The 16,516-nt window shown below is 50.1% G+C and overlaps 1 protein-coding gene across 1 annotated transcript in view; it reads left to right on the top strand.

Annotated features, from left to right (window-relative positions):
- Positions 1–16,516, top strand: part of ACAP3 (ArfGAP with coiled-coil, ankyrin repeat and PH domains 3) — a 47,672-nt gene that overhangs the window by 23,264 nt on the left and 7,892 nt on the right. Inside the window, exons 10-20 of the mRNA XM_044668633.1 lie at positions 1,300–1,412; positions 2,270–2,321; positions 3,092–3,192; positions 3,369–3,480; positions 3,633–3,841; positions 6,316–6,385; positions 6,480–6,574; positions 7,970–8,199; positions 10,320–10,427; positions 10,789–10,884; positions 16,107–16,199. Coding sequence (XP_044524568.1) covers positions 1,300–1,412; positions 2,270–2,321; positions 3,092–3,192; positions 3,369–3,480; positions 3,633–3,841; positions 6,316–6,385; positions 6,480–6,574; positions 7,970–8,199; positions 10,320–10,427; positions 10,789–10,884; positions 16,107–16,199 — 1,279 coding nt within the window. The remainder of the gene's footprint in view (positions 1–1,299; positions 1,413–2,269; positions 2,322–3,091; positions 3,193–3,368; positions 3,481–3,632; positions 3,842–6,315; positions 6,386–6,479; positions 6,575–7,969; positions 8,200–10,319; positions 10,428–10,788; positions 10,885–16,106; positions 16,200–16,516) is intronic.

The following is a 16,516-nucleotide window of genomic DNA, read 5'->3' as shown; positions in this document are numbered from 1 at the left end:
ATGACCTCACTGGGGAGAGTTTCCATCATTGTGTAGGGCAGGGGGACCTCAGTGCCCAAGATCTCTGTGACTTTCTTGGGAAATGATGAAGGGGCCATGGAAAGAGAAGAGAGAGTCAGAGGACCTCTGATGGAGCTCTGCTATGGCTCATTGTGTGTCATTGGGCAAGTCACTCCTCTCTGGGACTCTGTATACAAATGTCAGAGATTGCTGTTTTGATCATTTCCCAATTAAATCCTGTGATAGAGCGGAAATGATTCTGAATAGGGAGTCCAGAGGTCTAGATTCCAGTGTTGGCACTTCTTACTTGCCTATTATGTGACTTCAGGAAGGTCCTTTAGCCTCCTAAACTTGTTTCCCTATTTGTCAAATAGTGGTGGTAAAGAATTGTGGACCCACACTTTTAGTTCCAGGTAAGGGCAGTTAGGTGACTCGGGATGGAGCGCCAGGCCCACAGACAGGAAGTCCTGGGTTAAAACCTGGCCTCAGATACTTCCTAGCAGTGTGACCCTGGGCAAGGCACTTAACCCTCATTTTCTAGCCCCTTGTTGGCAAACCTATGCCTCACATGCCAGAGGGGGCTGCTCCTCTCCCCCTCTCCACATGCATCTGAGGATATTTCTCACATGACCTGCCCCTCTTCCCAGCAGCCCAATGGGAGCACTTCCTCTCTCCCCTGTCTGGGGGAAGGGGGCGGCTCACATGCGGCATTGGGGTCACAGTTCAGGCATTCAGTCTCTAAAAGGTTTGCCATCACTGGCTTAGCCCTTGCCATTCTTCTGCTTTAGAACCAATACATAGTATACTGATTCTAAGATAGTAAATAAGACAATTACAAAAAATAATGTGGGATTGTCCTCCTGGAGGTAGAATACTAATATTAGGAAGATGATCCCTGGGAGTAAGGGGAGATGGAGTTGGGAACCATCATCCCCCGAGAGACCCTTCGCTCACTTGTCTTTTTTCTTCTTCCTTGCCCTGGAACCCGGCTGGCTTCAGACTTTGCTGCAGGTAAGTTTGCCTGTGATGCTGAGGTCCCTGGGTAGGAGATGGAGGGAGGAAGTGGTGGCCAAGGGGCTTTAGATGGGAGAGGGACTCTGTTTTCAGTACCACGGACACCTCCCCTACCTGCCCCTTCTCTCCCCTTCCCAAGGGAATGAATCTGGCTTGGAGGTGGTGGCTGACCTTTTGCTTATTTGAGTGTGGGTCCAGGGGAGGGGGCAAGGTGGCTTGGGGTGGGGAGAAAATAACACACTCCTGTCATTCCCTGACTTCTCCCCCCATCCCTCCTCACCCCAGGATTTCTCCTATGACGAATCCAAAGTGGAGTTTGATGTAGACGCTCCCAATGGTGTGGTCATGGAGGGCTACCTCTTCAAGAGAGCCAGCAATGCCTTCAAGACATGGAATCGGTGAGAGTTGGAGTGGAGGCCATGCAGGGCAAGGAGGAGTATGGAGAAATCACTGCATCCCTCCACAAACATAATTGTAATGAATGAGTTAATAATTGAGGAAGTGCCTCCTCTGTCCGGCCCTCAAGGAGCTTACATTCTACAGGGGGACAGAGCAGACTTGGAGATATGTAAAGGCAGGATAGAGACCTGTAAAGATATGGGCATGGGGGAAGGGGTGAACTCCTGGGGAGTCAGGGGAGACTCCTTTTTTAATTTTATTTTTTTAACCCTTAACTTCTGTGTATTGGCTCCTTGGTGGAAGAGTGGTAAGGGTGGGCAATGGGGGTCAAGTGACCTGCCCAGGGTCACACAGCTGGGAAGTGTCTGAGGCCAGATTTGAACCTAGGACTGACTCTCAATCCACTGAGCTACCCAGCTGCCCCTAGAGAAGACTCTTGAAGGAGGCGGCCCTTAAACTGAGCCTAAGAGGGAGTCGGGGATCTAAGAGGTGGGGAAGAAAGACATTCTAAGCAAGGAGAACAGCTCGTGCAAAGGCTTCAGAGTTTGAGATATAATGTCGTACGTGGTGAACAGTAAGGCCAGTTGGCTAGAGCCAAGCCTGTGGGAGTGGGAAGGATGTGCTATAAGCCTGAAATAAAGGTTGGAGCCAGAATGGGAAGAACTTTTAAATACCAAGCGAGCGTGTGATTGCAGCCTAAAAGTGCCGTAGCCAGACCTCTGCTTTACAAATAGCGCGGGTTTCTCCAGAGGAGGAAAGGGCAGGGGCCAGGCAGGTTCTGGGGAAGATGGCTACTCCTGCTCCTCTCCGGGGACCAGAATCTGTTCGCTGACCCTTTGAATATTCCTTCTTGTAGGAGGTGGTTCTCCATCCAGAACAGCCAACTGGTTTACCAGAAGAAACTCAAGGTGAGTGGGCAGGAGCCTGGCGAGCCACTGGGGGCTGGGGCTGTTGGCCTGGTGGGTCTGGTTATTCCCATCCCATAGTGCTCAGCTGAGGAGAGAGTGGGAGGAGAGGAGAGGATGGGTTGGGGGCAGCTTTCTTCTCCTCCCTCCTGAACTCTTGAAGCCCAAGTGAGTGTCTGGGGGCTCAGACCCCGCTGTTTCTCCCCCGAGAAGGGGGTCTGTGGAGCTCCCTCATTCTTTTCTCTCTGCCCTTGAGGGGTGTCCGGGCTGGGATTTCAGTCTAGTCACGTGAGATAACGTGTACAACGTTCTGCAGACATCAAATGGTCGTCGTTATTATATGTAACCTAATAGTGTACGATATTTACTTATATATTTGCGGGTTGTAGTCTTTATTCTTCTTATTTATTACTTAATAAGAATATTCTTATTCTGTATTTCAGTTCCACACTCTACGTAGATTCTACAATTACACATAGTTATTTCTCATCAGCAGGGAAGAGTTGGAGGGCTGAGTGGTCAGGGGCCAGGAGCGGGCGCCATGCTTAGGGGGTCAGGATCCGGGATGGCCAGGCAGTGGGCCGGGTGCCTGGCTTCTGCTTCAGAGCTTTGGACGGCCGGGGCTGGTCTGAGAGGCAGTCAGTGGTTCTTCGACTGGTCTGGGGTTTCGTGGCTCAGAAGCAGAACGTGGAGGTCCCAGGTTTAGTGGCTCAAGGGGAGGCCGGGGAAGGATGCTTTGTAAGTTTGGGCTCTCAATGGGTCCCTCCCTCTAGGACGGGTTGACCGTGGTGGTGGACGACCTCCGTCTCTGCACTGTGAAGCCATGCGAAGACATAGAGAGGAGGTTTTGCTTTGAGGTGGTCTCCCCTACAAAGTAAGGGGCCTGGAGCCTGGCTGTGGAGGGAGGAGGTTCTAGTGGGGAGGAGAGTGGTCATTCTGGCCTCCTTCTCCAGCGCAGGGTGGGCTTCCTGGAGGGGGCATCCGCTGCCCTGCGGTTTGGGAGGACTTTGGATAAAATGAGGGACTTGATTCCTCCTCTTTCCTCCTCAGGAGCTGCATGCTGCAGGCTGACTCAGAGAAGCTCCGCCAGGCCTGGGTTCAGGCGGTCCAGGCCAGCATCGCCTCTGCTTACCGGGAAAGCCCTGACAGCTACTACATCGAGGTGAGGCTGGGTGGAGAGACGGCCAAGTGGGGGTGCCGTGCCATCTGCTGGCCCCGCCTGGTAGTGCGCCATCCCAGGGTGGGCATTGGCCTCTCCTTCTATCCAGGGCATGGACCGGCCCGTCCATCACCTCCAGCCTTCTTCCTTCCTAGAGACTGGACCGAACGGCATCCCCGTCCACCAGCAGCATCGACTCCGCCCCAGACACCAGGGACCGAAGCAGCAAGGGGGAGAGCATCCTACAGCGGGTGCAGAGTGTGGCGGGCAATGGTCAGTGCTGTGACTGTGGGCAGCCTGACCCGCGCTGGGCCAGCATCAACTTGGGCATCCTGCTGTGCATCGAGTGCTCGGGCATCCACAGGTGTGTGTGTGGGGGGGCCTGGAGCCTCGGGGACCTCGGGACAGAGGCCAGAGAACATCCGGGGTTGTGGAGAGAATTGTGGCGATGGTCCCCACCACCACTGATGTCTGGGTGGCCCTTTAGAGTTAGGAGAGCACTTCAGAGTCAGCGTGGCCTTTGTTACCCCGGGTATCATCCTCCTTTTGTGAATGGGGAAACTGAGGCTGGGTGAAGGGGCTTGTCCATGGACACAAAAAGCTGACCCTAGGGAGGTGAGCTGAGGCATCAGGGCTGGAGCCCTGGGATCCTCTGACCTCAGCTCAAGACCAGATAAAATAGAGACAAATAATGGACGTGCATGTGACATTTTGTAATTTGCAAATTGCTTTTTGCCATGATCTCACTGGACCCTCCTCCCATTAACGCTATGAGGCAAGTCCTGTGGGTTTTCTTAACCTCGTTTAGAACGAATACACGGGGTCTCAGAGTTAGTGAAGTGACTTATCCAGGGTCACACACAGCAAGTGGCAGAGGGATGATCTGAATCCTGTTCTCAATGACTCCATCACATTGACCCAGTGTTCTAGTCTAGGGTCTCAAGAACCCCAGAGGCAGGCCCTGAAGATCCCAGGTTTAGGGCTTCATGGGGTGGTACAAAGCTTACCCTAAGCCGAGGGAGAGGATGTAGGGACAGATTGAGACCTCAGGCTGCACTGAGAGTCAGAGTTTACAGAGAGAGAGGTAAGTGATGGACTCCCTTTTGTCCTCTGCCCTGGCCAGGACACATTTGTAGCATCTAGATTGCTAGATGGCATGGTGGAGGAAGGAAGACCTGAGTTCAAATCTAGCCTTAGACACTTACTAGCTGTGTGACCTTGGGCAAGTCACTGAACCTCAGTTTGCTTCCATTTCTTCTGCTATAAAATGAGGGTAATAATGGCATCTGCCTTACAATAGTGTTTGGGATTAAATGAGATGATATTTGTTCTAATTTGAAAATTCTTAATTAATTAATTAATTTAGAGTATTTTTCCATGGTTCCATGATTTATGTTCTTTCCCTACTCTCCTCCAGTAGCCAATGAGCAATTCCACTGGTTTTACATGTGTCCAAATGAGATAATATTTTAAAAAGCGTCCAGCACATAGTAGGTGCATAATATCCATCCTATTCAGTTCAGTGTATGACAATTTTCCATTTATTATAATATATTAAAATTTTTTAAATTCCCAATTCTCTCCCTCCCTCCTGCTCCTCCTCCACCTCTGAGAAGGCAAGTGGTATGATATCCATTATACATGTGAAGCCATGTCAAAAATATTTCCATATTGGCTATGTTAGGGGGGAAAAAAGCACAAGAAAAAGCAAGAGATATAAAGAAAGTGAAAAAATAGGCTTTTGTGTGCATTCAGAGTTCCCCAGTTCTCTCTGGAGGTGGAGAACATTGCTCTTCAAGGGGCCTTTGGGATTATCTTGAATCATTGTCTTGATGAGAGTAACTAAGTCTTTCATGGTTGATCAATATTACAATATTGCTGTTACTGTATACAATGTTCTCCTGGTTCTGTTCCCTTCATTTCGCATCAGTTCGACTAAGTCTTCCCAGTTTTCCTGAAATCATCCCCCATCGTCATTTCTTACGGCACGATAGTATGCCATCACAATCATGCACCACAGCTTGTCCGGCCATCCCCCAGGCGATGGGCTCGGTGCCCCGTCTTTGTGATGAGCTCAAATTCATCCTGAGGCGGGGGACCAAGGTTTGGTTGAAGGATCTGGGGATGTTCAGTCTGGAGAAGAGACGGCTTGGGAAGAGGGCCTGCTAGCTGTCCTCAAGTGTTTGAAAGGCTGTCATGAGGAAGAGGGAAGAGACTTAATTCTGCCTGGGTCCAGAGGGAAGAGCTAGGATACTTCTCCTCCCCTGATCCCTCACTACCTGTGGAGGGGGCAAGGAAGAGGAGTTGTTGCAGATTTTAGTTCAATGTATGGAAAGAGGCCCCAGCAGCTAACTAACTTGGAGGAGAGGCAGCTCCCCATCCCTGGAGGGCTCAGCAGTCTGGATGACTGCTGGGCCACCCTAGAGAGGATTCATACCCAGGCAGGAGCTGAGGTTGCTGGCAGTCTCAAGATCCTCTGACTGCTTGGAGTGGGGAGGGAGAGGAGGGTCTGCTCCTCTTCGGCTGCCTTTGGGGAGCGGAGAGAGCAGCAGTCTGGGTAATCTTTATGGCAAGCAAGCTTGGGATAATCCCCAAATCATTTTCATCTGGCTTTGGAATGCATCATGAGAATCTGGCCTGGGAACAGATTTCCTTTGCTAATCACTTCCCGCTTGGGCTGATGTGACCCTGGAGATGAGCAGCCATGGGGGAAAGGCTCACAGCAGCTAAGCCACAGGTAGTGGCTGAGGGTTGTCCTAGGTCAGCCCTGGGGAGGCTGGGTTTGACTTTAACCCCTTCCCTGACTCTCCTTTCTCCCCTTCCTCTTCTACAATCCAGGAGTCTGGGGGTCCATTGCTCCAAGGTCCGGTCCCTGACACTGGACTCATGGGAGCCAGAGCTGCTGAAGGTGAGTGTTGCCCCTCTAGGTAGCTGGGAATGGGGCTGGGATTATGTCTTGGAGCTACTGATGAGGCTTAACTCTGCGAATCTTCTCCTACCAGCTAATGTGTGAACTTGGGAATAGCACCGTGAACCAGATCTATGAGGCTCAATGTGAGGAACTGGGGCTCCAGAAGCCAACAGCCTCGAGTTCCAGGTTAGTAAATTAAAAAAGAAGGTTATAGGGGTAGCTGGGTAGCACAGTGGAGAGAGTGCCAGGCCTGGCGTTGGGAGGACCTGGGTTCAAATCTGGCCTCAGCTACTTCCTAGCTGTGTGACCCTGGGCAAGTCACTGCTTTGCCTTTACTGCTCTTCTGTTTTAGAATTGATGCTAAGACAGGAGGTATGGGTATCTAAAAAGACATAATGGATGGCCTGGGGTCAGGAGTGGGCATTAGAGGTTGAGGGAAATGGAAAGGCTGAGCCAGAGGCTGGGGGATATAGAGTTGGGATCATGGCTGAAGGATGAAGGGCTGAACTAACTGGGAAGATAGAGGATGATATCATGGGTAGAGAGATAGAAAGATGGGATCATGGGTGGAAAAAGGAGGGATAAGGTCATAGGTGAAGGGAAGAAAGAATGAGCTGAGGGTTGGGAGGGTGAAGGGATGGAAGAGTGGGCTTAGATATGGAGAGGATGAAGGAGAGGAGTCGAGGGGAGAAGGATGGAGAACTGGGCTCGTATAATGGGAGCTGGAGAGAAGAAGTCATGGGCTGGGGATGGAAGAGTGAGCTCAGAGGGTGGAAGAATGGAATGGTGGCAAGGGTAGAGGGATGGCAAATTGGGTTAAAGGATAGAGGGAGGCCATGGAAGAGAAGATAGACAGATAGTGTCATGGGTAGACGGATGACGGAATGAGTTTAAAGTTTAGGGAGACGTAGAGATGGGAGCCTGAGCTGGGGGACAAGAAGTGAGCTCAGAAGTTAGGAGGATGGAGGATCAAGATTAAGGGTGAAGGGATGGGGTCAGGAGTGGGAAGCGGGAAGAATCTGGGAATATGTAGGAAAGAGGTCAGGAGGAGGGGGATGGAAGAGGACTCAGAGGAAGTGTGATCAGGGATGGAATAGAGGAATAAGGCCATAGGTTAAGGAGGGGTCAGAAGTGGGGGCCAGAAGATTGGATTTAGAGGTGGGGAGGGGTTAGAGCAAGAGGATCCTGGTTTGTTGAGATGGAAAGGTGAAGTTAGAGGCTGGAGGGACAGAGGAGTGTAGAGGGCCCGGGGTCAGCTGAGAGTGAATGAATGTGCATTTATTAAACACTTATTGTTTATTAGGCACTTTGTTAGGCCCAGAAATACAAATAGAAACATTCTCACAGAATTTGTCCTGTTCTTCTAGGGGAAGATAACACATGAAAAGTTAAAGTTAAAGTTGGGGATTTATTGATGAAAGCTGTGACTTGAGGGTCACAAAGCTTTCAGGGCAGCAGGATTCTGGGATCTAGAGACTGGGATCAAGGCAGAGGCATGCGACTGTCCTTGGACAGAGAGTCAGCAGTTTGGTACAGCCTTTGGTCTCGTCTCCTCACCTTCAACCCCCAACCCCACCCCAGGCAGGACAAGGAAGCTTGGATCAAGGTCAAATATGTGGAGAAAAAGTTTCTGAAGAAGCTTTCAGGGGCTGGCGCTGAGGGCATCGAGACCACCGGTGGGGGAGAGGCCAAACCCAGGCGATGGAGCATGAAGAAATGTCGACGGCACCACAGTTCTCCCCGGGTCCCCAGGATGCGACGTCAGCTCCGGCAAGAGCCCGCTGCCATCTCCCCTGCAGCTCTGTCATCAGGTGGGGGTCCCTTGAACCCCGAATCTTCCCTCCCCTCCTCCTTCAGTTTTTATGCTCATAATTTCAGCAAGCCAACCTAGTCCAAGTCTGCGTATGTCCTCAAGCGAACACTCCCCTCCCCTAGTGTCTCCTTGGCCCCCACACCCTCCATCTTCCCGAAACCATTTACTTCATCTCTTCCCTTAAACCCAGCACTTTCAGGCCTGAGAATTAGAGAGGCTCAAGGCTGAGCTATGTCCTAGAGGGAGAGGGCTCCTGGGGAGGTTAGCAGGATTTGGGGACCTTATAGACCAGTGAGATTGAAGCCAGTGTTCTTTGGTGGAAAGAGCTAGACTGGAGTTAGGAGAGGTAGGTTCTAGCTAGTTGTGGGACCTAGGGTAAGTCACCTTCCCTCTCTGGACATCTGTTTCATCCCCTGAAAATTGAGGGGTTAGGATGGAGGATGTCTCTAAGTTCCCTTCCAGATCTCTGAGCCCGCATCAGAGCCTTGATCCCAGGCAAAGGGCAACTGCAGGATTAACCTTGATAGCATTATTCTAAGAATCTCTCTCCACCTCAGGCTCTCTCTGCCTTTTCCCTCCATTTCCTCTTTAAAATCTCATGTAGATGATAATACTTGTATAACCCAGCTCGAATTGCCTGTCAGCACCAGGAGGGGGAAGGGAAGGGAGGGAGGGAGATAAGTTTGATCATATAACTTTGAAAATTTTGTGTGGAAATTTGATATTATGTATCACTGGTAAAAATAAGAATAAGAATGTTGTTTTTTGGGTCTATCCTAAGCTACCTCCCTGGGATTGCTTCTGGCTCCCTGGCACTCCCCCCCAGCCCCCCAGCCTGTTTTTGGGTCAACTGTATCATTTTCTTTTTTTAAAACGTATTCATTTTTAGGGGGCAGCTGGGTAGCTCAGTGGATTGAGAGCCAGGCCTAGAGACAGGAGGTCTTAGGTTCAAATCTGGCCTCAGACACTTCCTAGCTGTGTGACCCTGGGCAAGTCACTTGACCCCCCATTGCCCACCTTTACCACTCTTCCACCTAGGAGCCAATACACTGAAGTTAAGGGTTTAAAAACATAAAAAAAACCCTAAAATGTATTCATTTTTAAACTATTCATTTAATTAATTAAATTAGAATATTTTTCCATGATTATATGATTCATGTTCTTTCCCTCCCCTCCTCCCTCCCCCATCCCATAGCCAATGAGCAATTCCACTGGGTTTTACATGTGTTATTGATCCAGACCTATTTCCATATTATTATTTGCAATAGAGTGATCGTTTAGAGGCTACATCCCCAATCATATCCCCATCAAACCATATGATCAAGCAGTTGTTTTTCTTCTGTGTTTCTACTCCCAAAGTTCTTCCTCTGAATGTGAACATTATTCTTTCTCATAAGTCCCTCAGAATTGTCCTGGATTATTACATTGCTACGAGTAGAGAAGTCCATTACATTGGATTGTGTCACATTGTATCCATCTCTGTGTATAAGGTTCTCCTGGTTCTGTTCCTTTCACTCTGCATCACTTCCTGGAGGTTGTTCCAGTTCACATGGAATTCCTCCAGTTCATTATTCCTTTGAGCACAATAGTATTCCATCACCACAGATACCACAATCTGTTCAGCCATTCTCCAATTGAAGGGCACTCCCTCATTTTCCAATTTTTTGCCACCACAAAGAGTGCGGCTATGAATATTTTTGTACAAGTCCTTTTGCTTGTTATCTCTTTGGGGTTACAAACCCAGCAGTAGTATGGCTGGATCAAAGGGCAGACAGTCTTTTAAAGCCCTTTGGGCGTAGTTCCAAATTGCCTTACAGAATGGTTGGATCAAGTCACAACTCCACCAGCAATGCATTAGTGTCCCAAGAATAAGAATGTTTATTAAAAATAAAATCTCATGCAAGAAAAGTATGGATGAAGGCACAACATAGATGCCCATCTGACTCACTGATGGGGTCAGAGGCTTTCTCACTGTCTCTGTCTCTCTCTTTTGGCTCCTACCTTCAAACATGGCCTCGAGGGGGTGAGGCCTGACAGCTTCAGGTATATGAGGCCCAATGGGAAGTGGGGATGCTGACCAGGGTCCTCACATCCCTCTCTTGCTTTTCTCTTCATTAGCCAGCACTTTGGAACGGAAATTTCGACGTGACTCTCTCTTCTGTCCGGACGAGCTGGACTCACTCTTCTCCTACTTTGACACGGGAGCAGCTGGTGCAGGACCAAGAAGTAAGTGAGAGGGTGACTGGGTGAGTGGGTGGGAAGGTGGGTGCAGCTCAGCTCATCTCCTCTATCCCCTTCCTCCTGTTTCCACCTTTTATGCTGTCTCTTAAGACCAGGGCCTCTGAAATAGCCCCTCAGGGGATTCAGGGCTAGGCCTGGGAGGACATCTCGGTGGTCCTTCATGGTGCTGGGTCAGGATAGGTCCATCCTAAGCCACCTCCCTGGGATTGCTTCTGGCTCCCTGGCACTCCCCCCCAGCCCCACAGCCTGGGAATTGGGGGACACAGCGGGCTCCTGCCCATCCCCACCTGGCTTGCAGGAGCTCTGCCCCATTAATCCCGTCCTGTTCCATCCACCTTCCTCGTAGGTGCTGGCCACATGTCTGCGCAGCCCCCCCCAGCAGCTGGTCAGTGGGACAGTGGCCTGGGCCCCGGGGGCACTGAGGCATGCCTCCCGGCCGGAGGTAAGGTAATCCCGGAGCAATGGCCTGCACGGAGAGGAGGGAGGGAGAGAGAGAGGGACAGTCACTTCCTCCCCATCCCATGTCCTATTCCACCCTGCCTTCCCTGGCCAATGATCTCAGGCTAGATCTTTGCTTGTTCCATGGGGACACTACTTTGCTCAAAGGGACTGTGGGGCTGTGATGGGCTGTGAGGACCTTAGAAACCTGTTGAGACATCACCTTGAGGACACCTAAGCTAGAGCTCCAGGTTCTAGAGTTCCAGGGAGGTGACCCATTTGGTTGAGGTAATGGCCAGGTCACTATGGTTATGTAGGAACAATGGGACAGTTAGGTGGCACAGTGGATAGAGTGCTGGGCCTGAAGTCAGGAAGACCTGAGTTCCAATCTAGTCTCAGTCTCTTCCTAGTTGCGTGATCCTGGGCTAGTTTACTTAACTGCATTAGCCTTACTTTCCTCCTTTGTCAAATAAGCTGGAGAAGGAAATAGCAAAGCACTTTGGAATTTTCTTGGCAGAGATCCTGGAGTAATTTGACATTTCCTTCTCCAGCTCATTTTATAGATGAAGAAACTGAGGCAAATATGATAAGGTGACTTGTCTAAGGTCATTCAGCTAGTAAGCATCTGAGGCTGAATTTGAACTCAGGATAATGAGTCTTTTTTGAAAATGTTTTGCTCAGGGTCACACAACTAGAAAGTAGCTGAGGTCGCATTTGAACTCAGGTTCTCCCAACCCTGGACCTAGTGCTTTATTCACTGGGCCACCTAGCTGCCCCGGGAAGATGTCTTCCAAACCCTATACTCTGGTCTGTAGCACCACACAACGGCCAAAGTTTAGGGACCCAGGTTCATATCTTATTACCTGTCTTTGGCCAAGTCCTTGTCCCTCTCTCTGGGCTCATTTTTTCATGTGTAGACTGAGGAGGTTGGATATTATGGCCTCAGAAGCTTCTTCCAGCACTAGATCCAAGATCCTTTGCTCCTTTGCCACATGTATGACCTTGGGCAAGTCCTTTTACTTTCTTGGACCTCAGTTTCCACATCTTTTGTAAAAGAGAAAGTTGACTCATTGGATACAAAGCCCCCTTCCAACAGCAGATCTGAGACCCCTGAGTTTGTCCATGGGAACACTGCTTCCCCCGTGGTAGTCGCCAAATCTGTCTTGGTAGATGGCTTCTCCCAGCTACTCTGGCCCCTGCTGAGGATTGACCTATGGCCTACATCAGGTGGGCATCACCATCGGACCTTGCATATTGTGGCCAGAGCCTTTGGGAACCCAGGATCATGTTTGTGCCATGATGAAGCCCTCAAACAGTGGAAGTGTGGTGGAAATCATTGTTCTTCTCTTCCTCTTCTGATGGTAACAGTGTTAGGGAACTCCCAGTAGGTGAAAAACCCTTCACGAATGCACGCTGGCAACTTGTCTACAACTAAGAGCCTTCAGGAGTTGCCCAGAGCATTGAAAAGTTAAATGACTTGCCCAGGGTCTCAGATCCAGGCTGGCTTATTGTCTGGACTCGAACTCAAGTCTTCCTGACTCCAAGGCAGACTCTCTATTCTCTATGAATGTTCTTTATGATGTTGAGATGGAGAGCAGGAGTTAAGCTTGGGAAGAGAAGATGGACTGGCCACACATGCTTCTGATGGTAGAAAAAATCAAAGAAGGCCTCCAGCATATGGAGTGTCCACCTCACCCCACTCCTTGGTAAATCTGTGGGAGGATGTGAACAAGACACTCACAGTGGCAGCCACCTGTGGAGGGGGATGTGCATCATTAGAAAGAATTCCTGAGCGGATGAGATCACAAATCCATTTGAAAATTGGAGCCAAGATGGCGGCTTAGTAGCAGAGAATCTGAGTAGATGGGAGCGAGGGATCACCCACGAGCATCTTCCGTGACCCCCTCAGATCCTCAAAATGTCGAGTGAAATAGAGGAAGGCCCCGGCAGATAGGATAGACCATCCTCTGGTGAACTAATAACAGTGACACCAACAATACTGAGGATAATGCTCAATGGCAATTTTATGGCATTTGGAGGTTTCCAAAGCACTTTACAAATATCGCTTCAGCTGATCCTCACAGTAGCCCTGGGAGGGAAGTATTTATTATCACCATTTTATAATTAGGGAAACTGAGGCAGACAGAGGCTAAATGATTTGCTCAGGGTCACACAGCTGGCCAGATTGGAAATTGAGTCTTCCTGACCCATAAAACCCAGGCTCTGCCCACTTCTCTACTTTGCTATCCCCAGAGTGGTACCAGATGGGCAGGGCTGGAGGATAGACTGTGAGCTACATCTCTGGGGGAAATACTCAGACCGATGAGGACCCAGACCCTCCTGAGCATGGAGGTGGTAAGGCAATGAGGGACGATGAGACCAGCGACAAGGTCTAAGCTTCAGGGCTGGGAGAGATGGGAGCCAGAAGTTCCCAGTCAAAAACAACTTCTCAGGCTGAGAGTCTAATCATGGGGCATTTCCTCTATTTCTGTTGGGTCAACAGCTCGTTCGAACCAGGCTTCTCCATCTCCAGTGGCAGAGGAGCCAGCGGGGAGTTGTGGCTGCCGGGCCTCTTTGCCTCCCATTTCCCCTGCTCCAGGCTGGGCCTGATTTGAACCCTGAAAGGTGACCCAAGTAGGAAGCAGAGCAGTTTTCTTCCTGCTATTTCTTCTCTGGGGACAGCTTAGTGGTCCACTCGACAGCTAGGGTGGCCTTGATCACAGTGGCTGCCACTGATGCCAAGATGAGGAGATGTAGGCAGCAAAGGGAGGGCAGTGGGGAAGTCAGGCCTAGAAACATCGTATTCCTGAGGGTTGAGGGAGGAGGGATGTGTCCTTGGAGGGGGCCACATAGAACTGTTTCTCTCTTTTTGCTATTATGTTCCTAGACTTATTTCTTGACCTGGGGGCAAGTTTTTCACATTCCCTCTTCTCAGAGACCAGCCACTAAAGAAATTCCACTCGAGTTACAAAGGAATGCTTTGTATCTACATCTGGGTTACAGAGTTGCTTCAAAGTCTCAGCCTTTTCATGGCAATAGATGATGACTGGGCTATAGTCTCAGCTTGGAGCCCTGGGGTTACTTGGGATGCAATCACCTCTGGAGAGGCAAGGAGAACTGAGGAGCCTGGGAGGGACTTGAGGGAGTGCCTAAAAGTTTCTTGATTCTCTTCATGCACCCCCTAGAGCAGGGCTCAGCTTAACTATAGGTACCAGTACATAATTATGTGGAAAGGGAACAGGATTTGCAGGCAAAGGACCTAGATTTAATCTCAGCTCTGTTACTTTTTACCATTACGACCTTGGTCAAGTCATTTCCTCTTTTTGAGACTGTTTCCTTATTTATAAGATAGTGGGGTAGGACTAGATGACCTCTAAGAGGCCAGTTCTTAATCTATAATTCTTTTTTTTTTTTTTACATTTTTTTAAAACCCTTAATTTCTGTGTATTGGCTCGTAGGTGGAAGAGTGGTAAGGGTGGGCAATGGGGGTCAAGGGACTTGCCCAGGGTCACACAGCTGGGAAGTGGCTGAGGCCAGATTTGAACCCAGGACCTCCTGTCTCTAGGCCTGACTCTCAATCCACTGAGCTACCCCACTGCCCCTCTTAATCTATAATTCTAATGGATTGATCAATGACATAAGTGAAACCCAGTGGAATTACTTGTTGGCTATGGTGGGGTTGAGGGGAGAAGGGAAGGGAAAGAACATGAATCATGTAACCATGGAAAAATATTCTAAATCAATTAATTAAATTTAAAAAAGCTATAATTCTATGAACCCAGGAAAGAGAGAATACTATGGTCTAAGCCTTAGACTAAGGGCTTGGAAGTAGGTTTCCCAGGATCCTGAGAGGCTCAGCTGGAAGGAGAAGTTATTGTCAGATCACTGGGGAGGGAACTATAGACAGAGATCGATTAGACTAGTGTTTGGTGATGGCCAGTGAGAGTGGGAGATGGAAGCAAGAAGGGAGGAGGCCAGGCGCTAGCCATGGTTCTGAATCAGTGTGTGAGTGAGGGGTTGTTCCTAATGGAAGATACTATTGTGTCTTGCCCTTGATCCCAACTTCTTACAGATACTTCTCCCTGGGGCTGTCAGGAAGGCTGTAGGAGTCCCAGGGAAGGGAAGAAAGCCTAAAGGGATCCTGATGCCCCCGAGGGGAATGGGGAGAACTCAGCCTGCTTTTTAAATAGCCTTTATGTCTGGTAGAAGTCGTGTCTTTAAGGAAGACCCAAACCTAGATGGAAACTGAGCTGGGGCCTGGGAGGATCTCTCCTCCAACCCAAGGGGTTTAGGTTTAGGTTTAGGTTTAGGTGTGTACTGAGCTGGGGAGGGTCTTATCAGACCCTGAGTTCAGAGCCTGAAGCTCCTGGAAAAAGGAACAGACACTTCCTTTCCATCAGTCCTCACCATTGTTTGCCCTATTCTAAGAGAACTTCCCTCCCCTTCCCAGAAATCAGCGGGCTCTCTGCCCCTAACCTGTCCTGTCCTTGATGGGGATCGTGGGTGATAGAGAATGATGCAGCCCAGAGGCAAGGTCCCTTTGCCCAGCCCTACCTGTGCCCCAGCTCACCCAGCAGAAGCTGTCTGTCTGTCTGTTCGTCTGACCCTCCCTATGGATCTCTGTGCCCTTGGAACAAAACTGGTCTTGCCTAGAGCCAGGGACTCTTGCATGTGTCTCCTTCTGTCTGTGTGCACCCTTCACATCTGCTCATTTTCCCTTCACCCATCCAGCTCCCCATGCTCCGTCTAGCCAAATGCCTAATTCAGCAAACTTATGGGATTTCATTTGATTTTTCTCCCTTCTAGTCTTTAGATGGGGGCTCGAGCCTCATGGCTCTGTGAGGAACATGGTTTCTCCCCACTCCTTCAGGGGTTCTTTTCCCTCCTAGCTGGAGAAGGGATCCGCTTCCCCCACCCCCTGTCTCTGGACCTTTAGCACTTTCTGCCTTGGGGAGAGGGTGGGTGGCATGAAGGCTCTCAGCTTCAGCTTTGGGGACCCTCCATGGGCCATCTCCTTCCTTCTGCCCAAGCCTGGGGTCAGCTGAAAAAGTTCCCATGGAGCCCTATTCTTCCAGCTTTGGAGACACCCTCCCAGGTCCTGGTTTGATCCTTCCAGGGTAGGCAGAAGAGAGCAAACAACTCCTGCCTCCCAGCATGCCATTCGCCTCCAGGGCCTTGCCCCATGGTATTCAGGGACCCTGGGTCTATCTCCCATTGGCCCCACAGGTCTGAGCAGCGACAGTGGCCTCGGCGGCAGCACGGATGGGAGCTCGGACATCCTGGTTTTTGGCTCCGTGGTAGACAGTGTCATGGAAGAAGGTGTGTGCTGCTCAAAGCAGGGCTCTGGGTTAGGTAGCCAAGAATGGGGGACAGGGAGCCCAGAGAGCCTCCAGGTTACCTCCCCATGTTTCCGAAGGCCCCATTGCCTGGGCAGTGGCCAGGAGCTCAGATATAGGGACTGTTACCCCTGGTGCCTGGGTGGAGAAAGGAGAATGGGTGGGAGGGAGCCCCATTGGGGCAGCTGGATAGATGAGAGGCATCTTGGGCCATCCCAAGATTTCTGTATGGGAGGAAGGCCTGAAGTCGGGGATATTGTGCATCATAGAAAGATGCCCATTAAATTTAGTGGCTTGGGA

Source organism: Gracilinanus agilis, chromosome 3, assembly GCF_016433145.1.
Source record: "Gracilinanus agilis isolate LMUSP501 chromosome 3, AgileGrace, whole genome shotgun sequence".
Taxonomy (NCBI): domain Eukaryota; kingdom Metazoa; phylum Chordata; class Mammalia; order Didelphimorphia; family Didelphidae; genus Gracilinanus; species Gracilinanus agilis.
The sequence above is the reverse complement of the archived record's forward strand: the minus strand, read 5'-3'. Positions and strand labels throughout refer to the sequence as shown.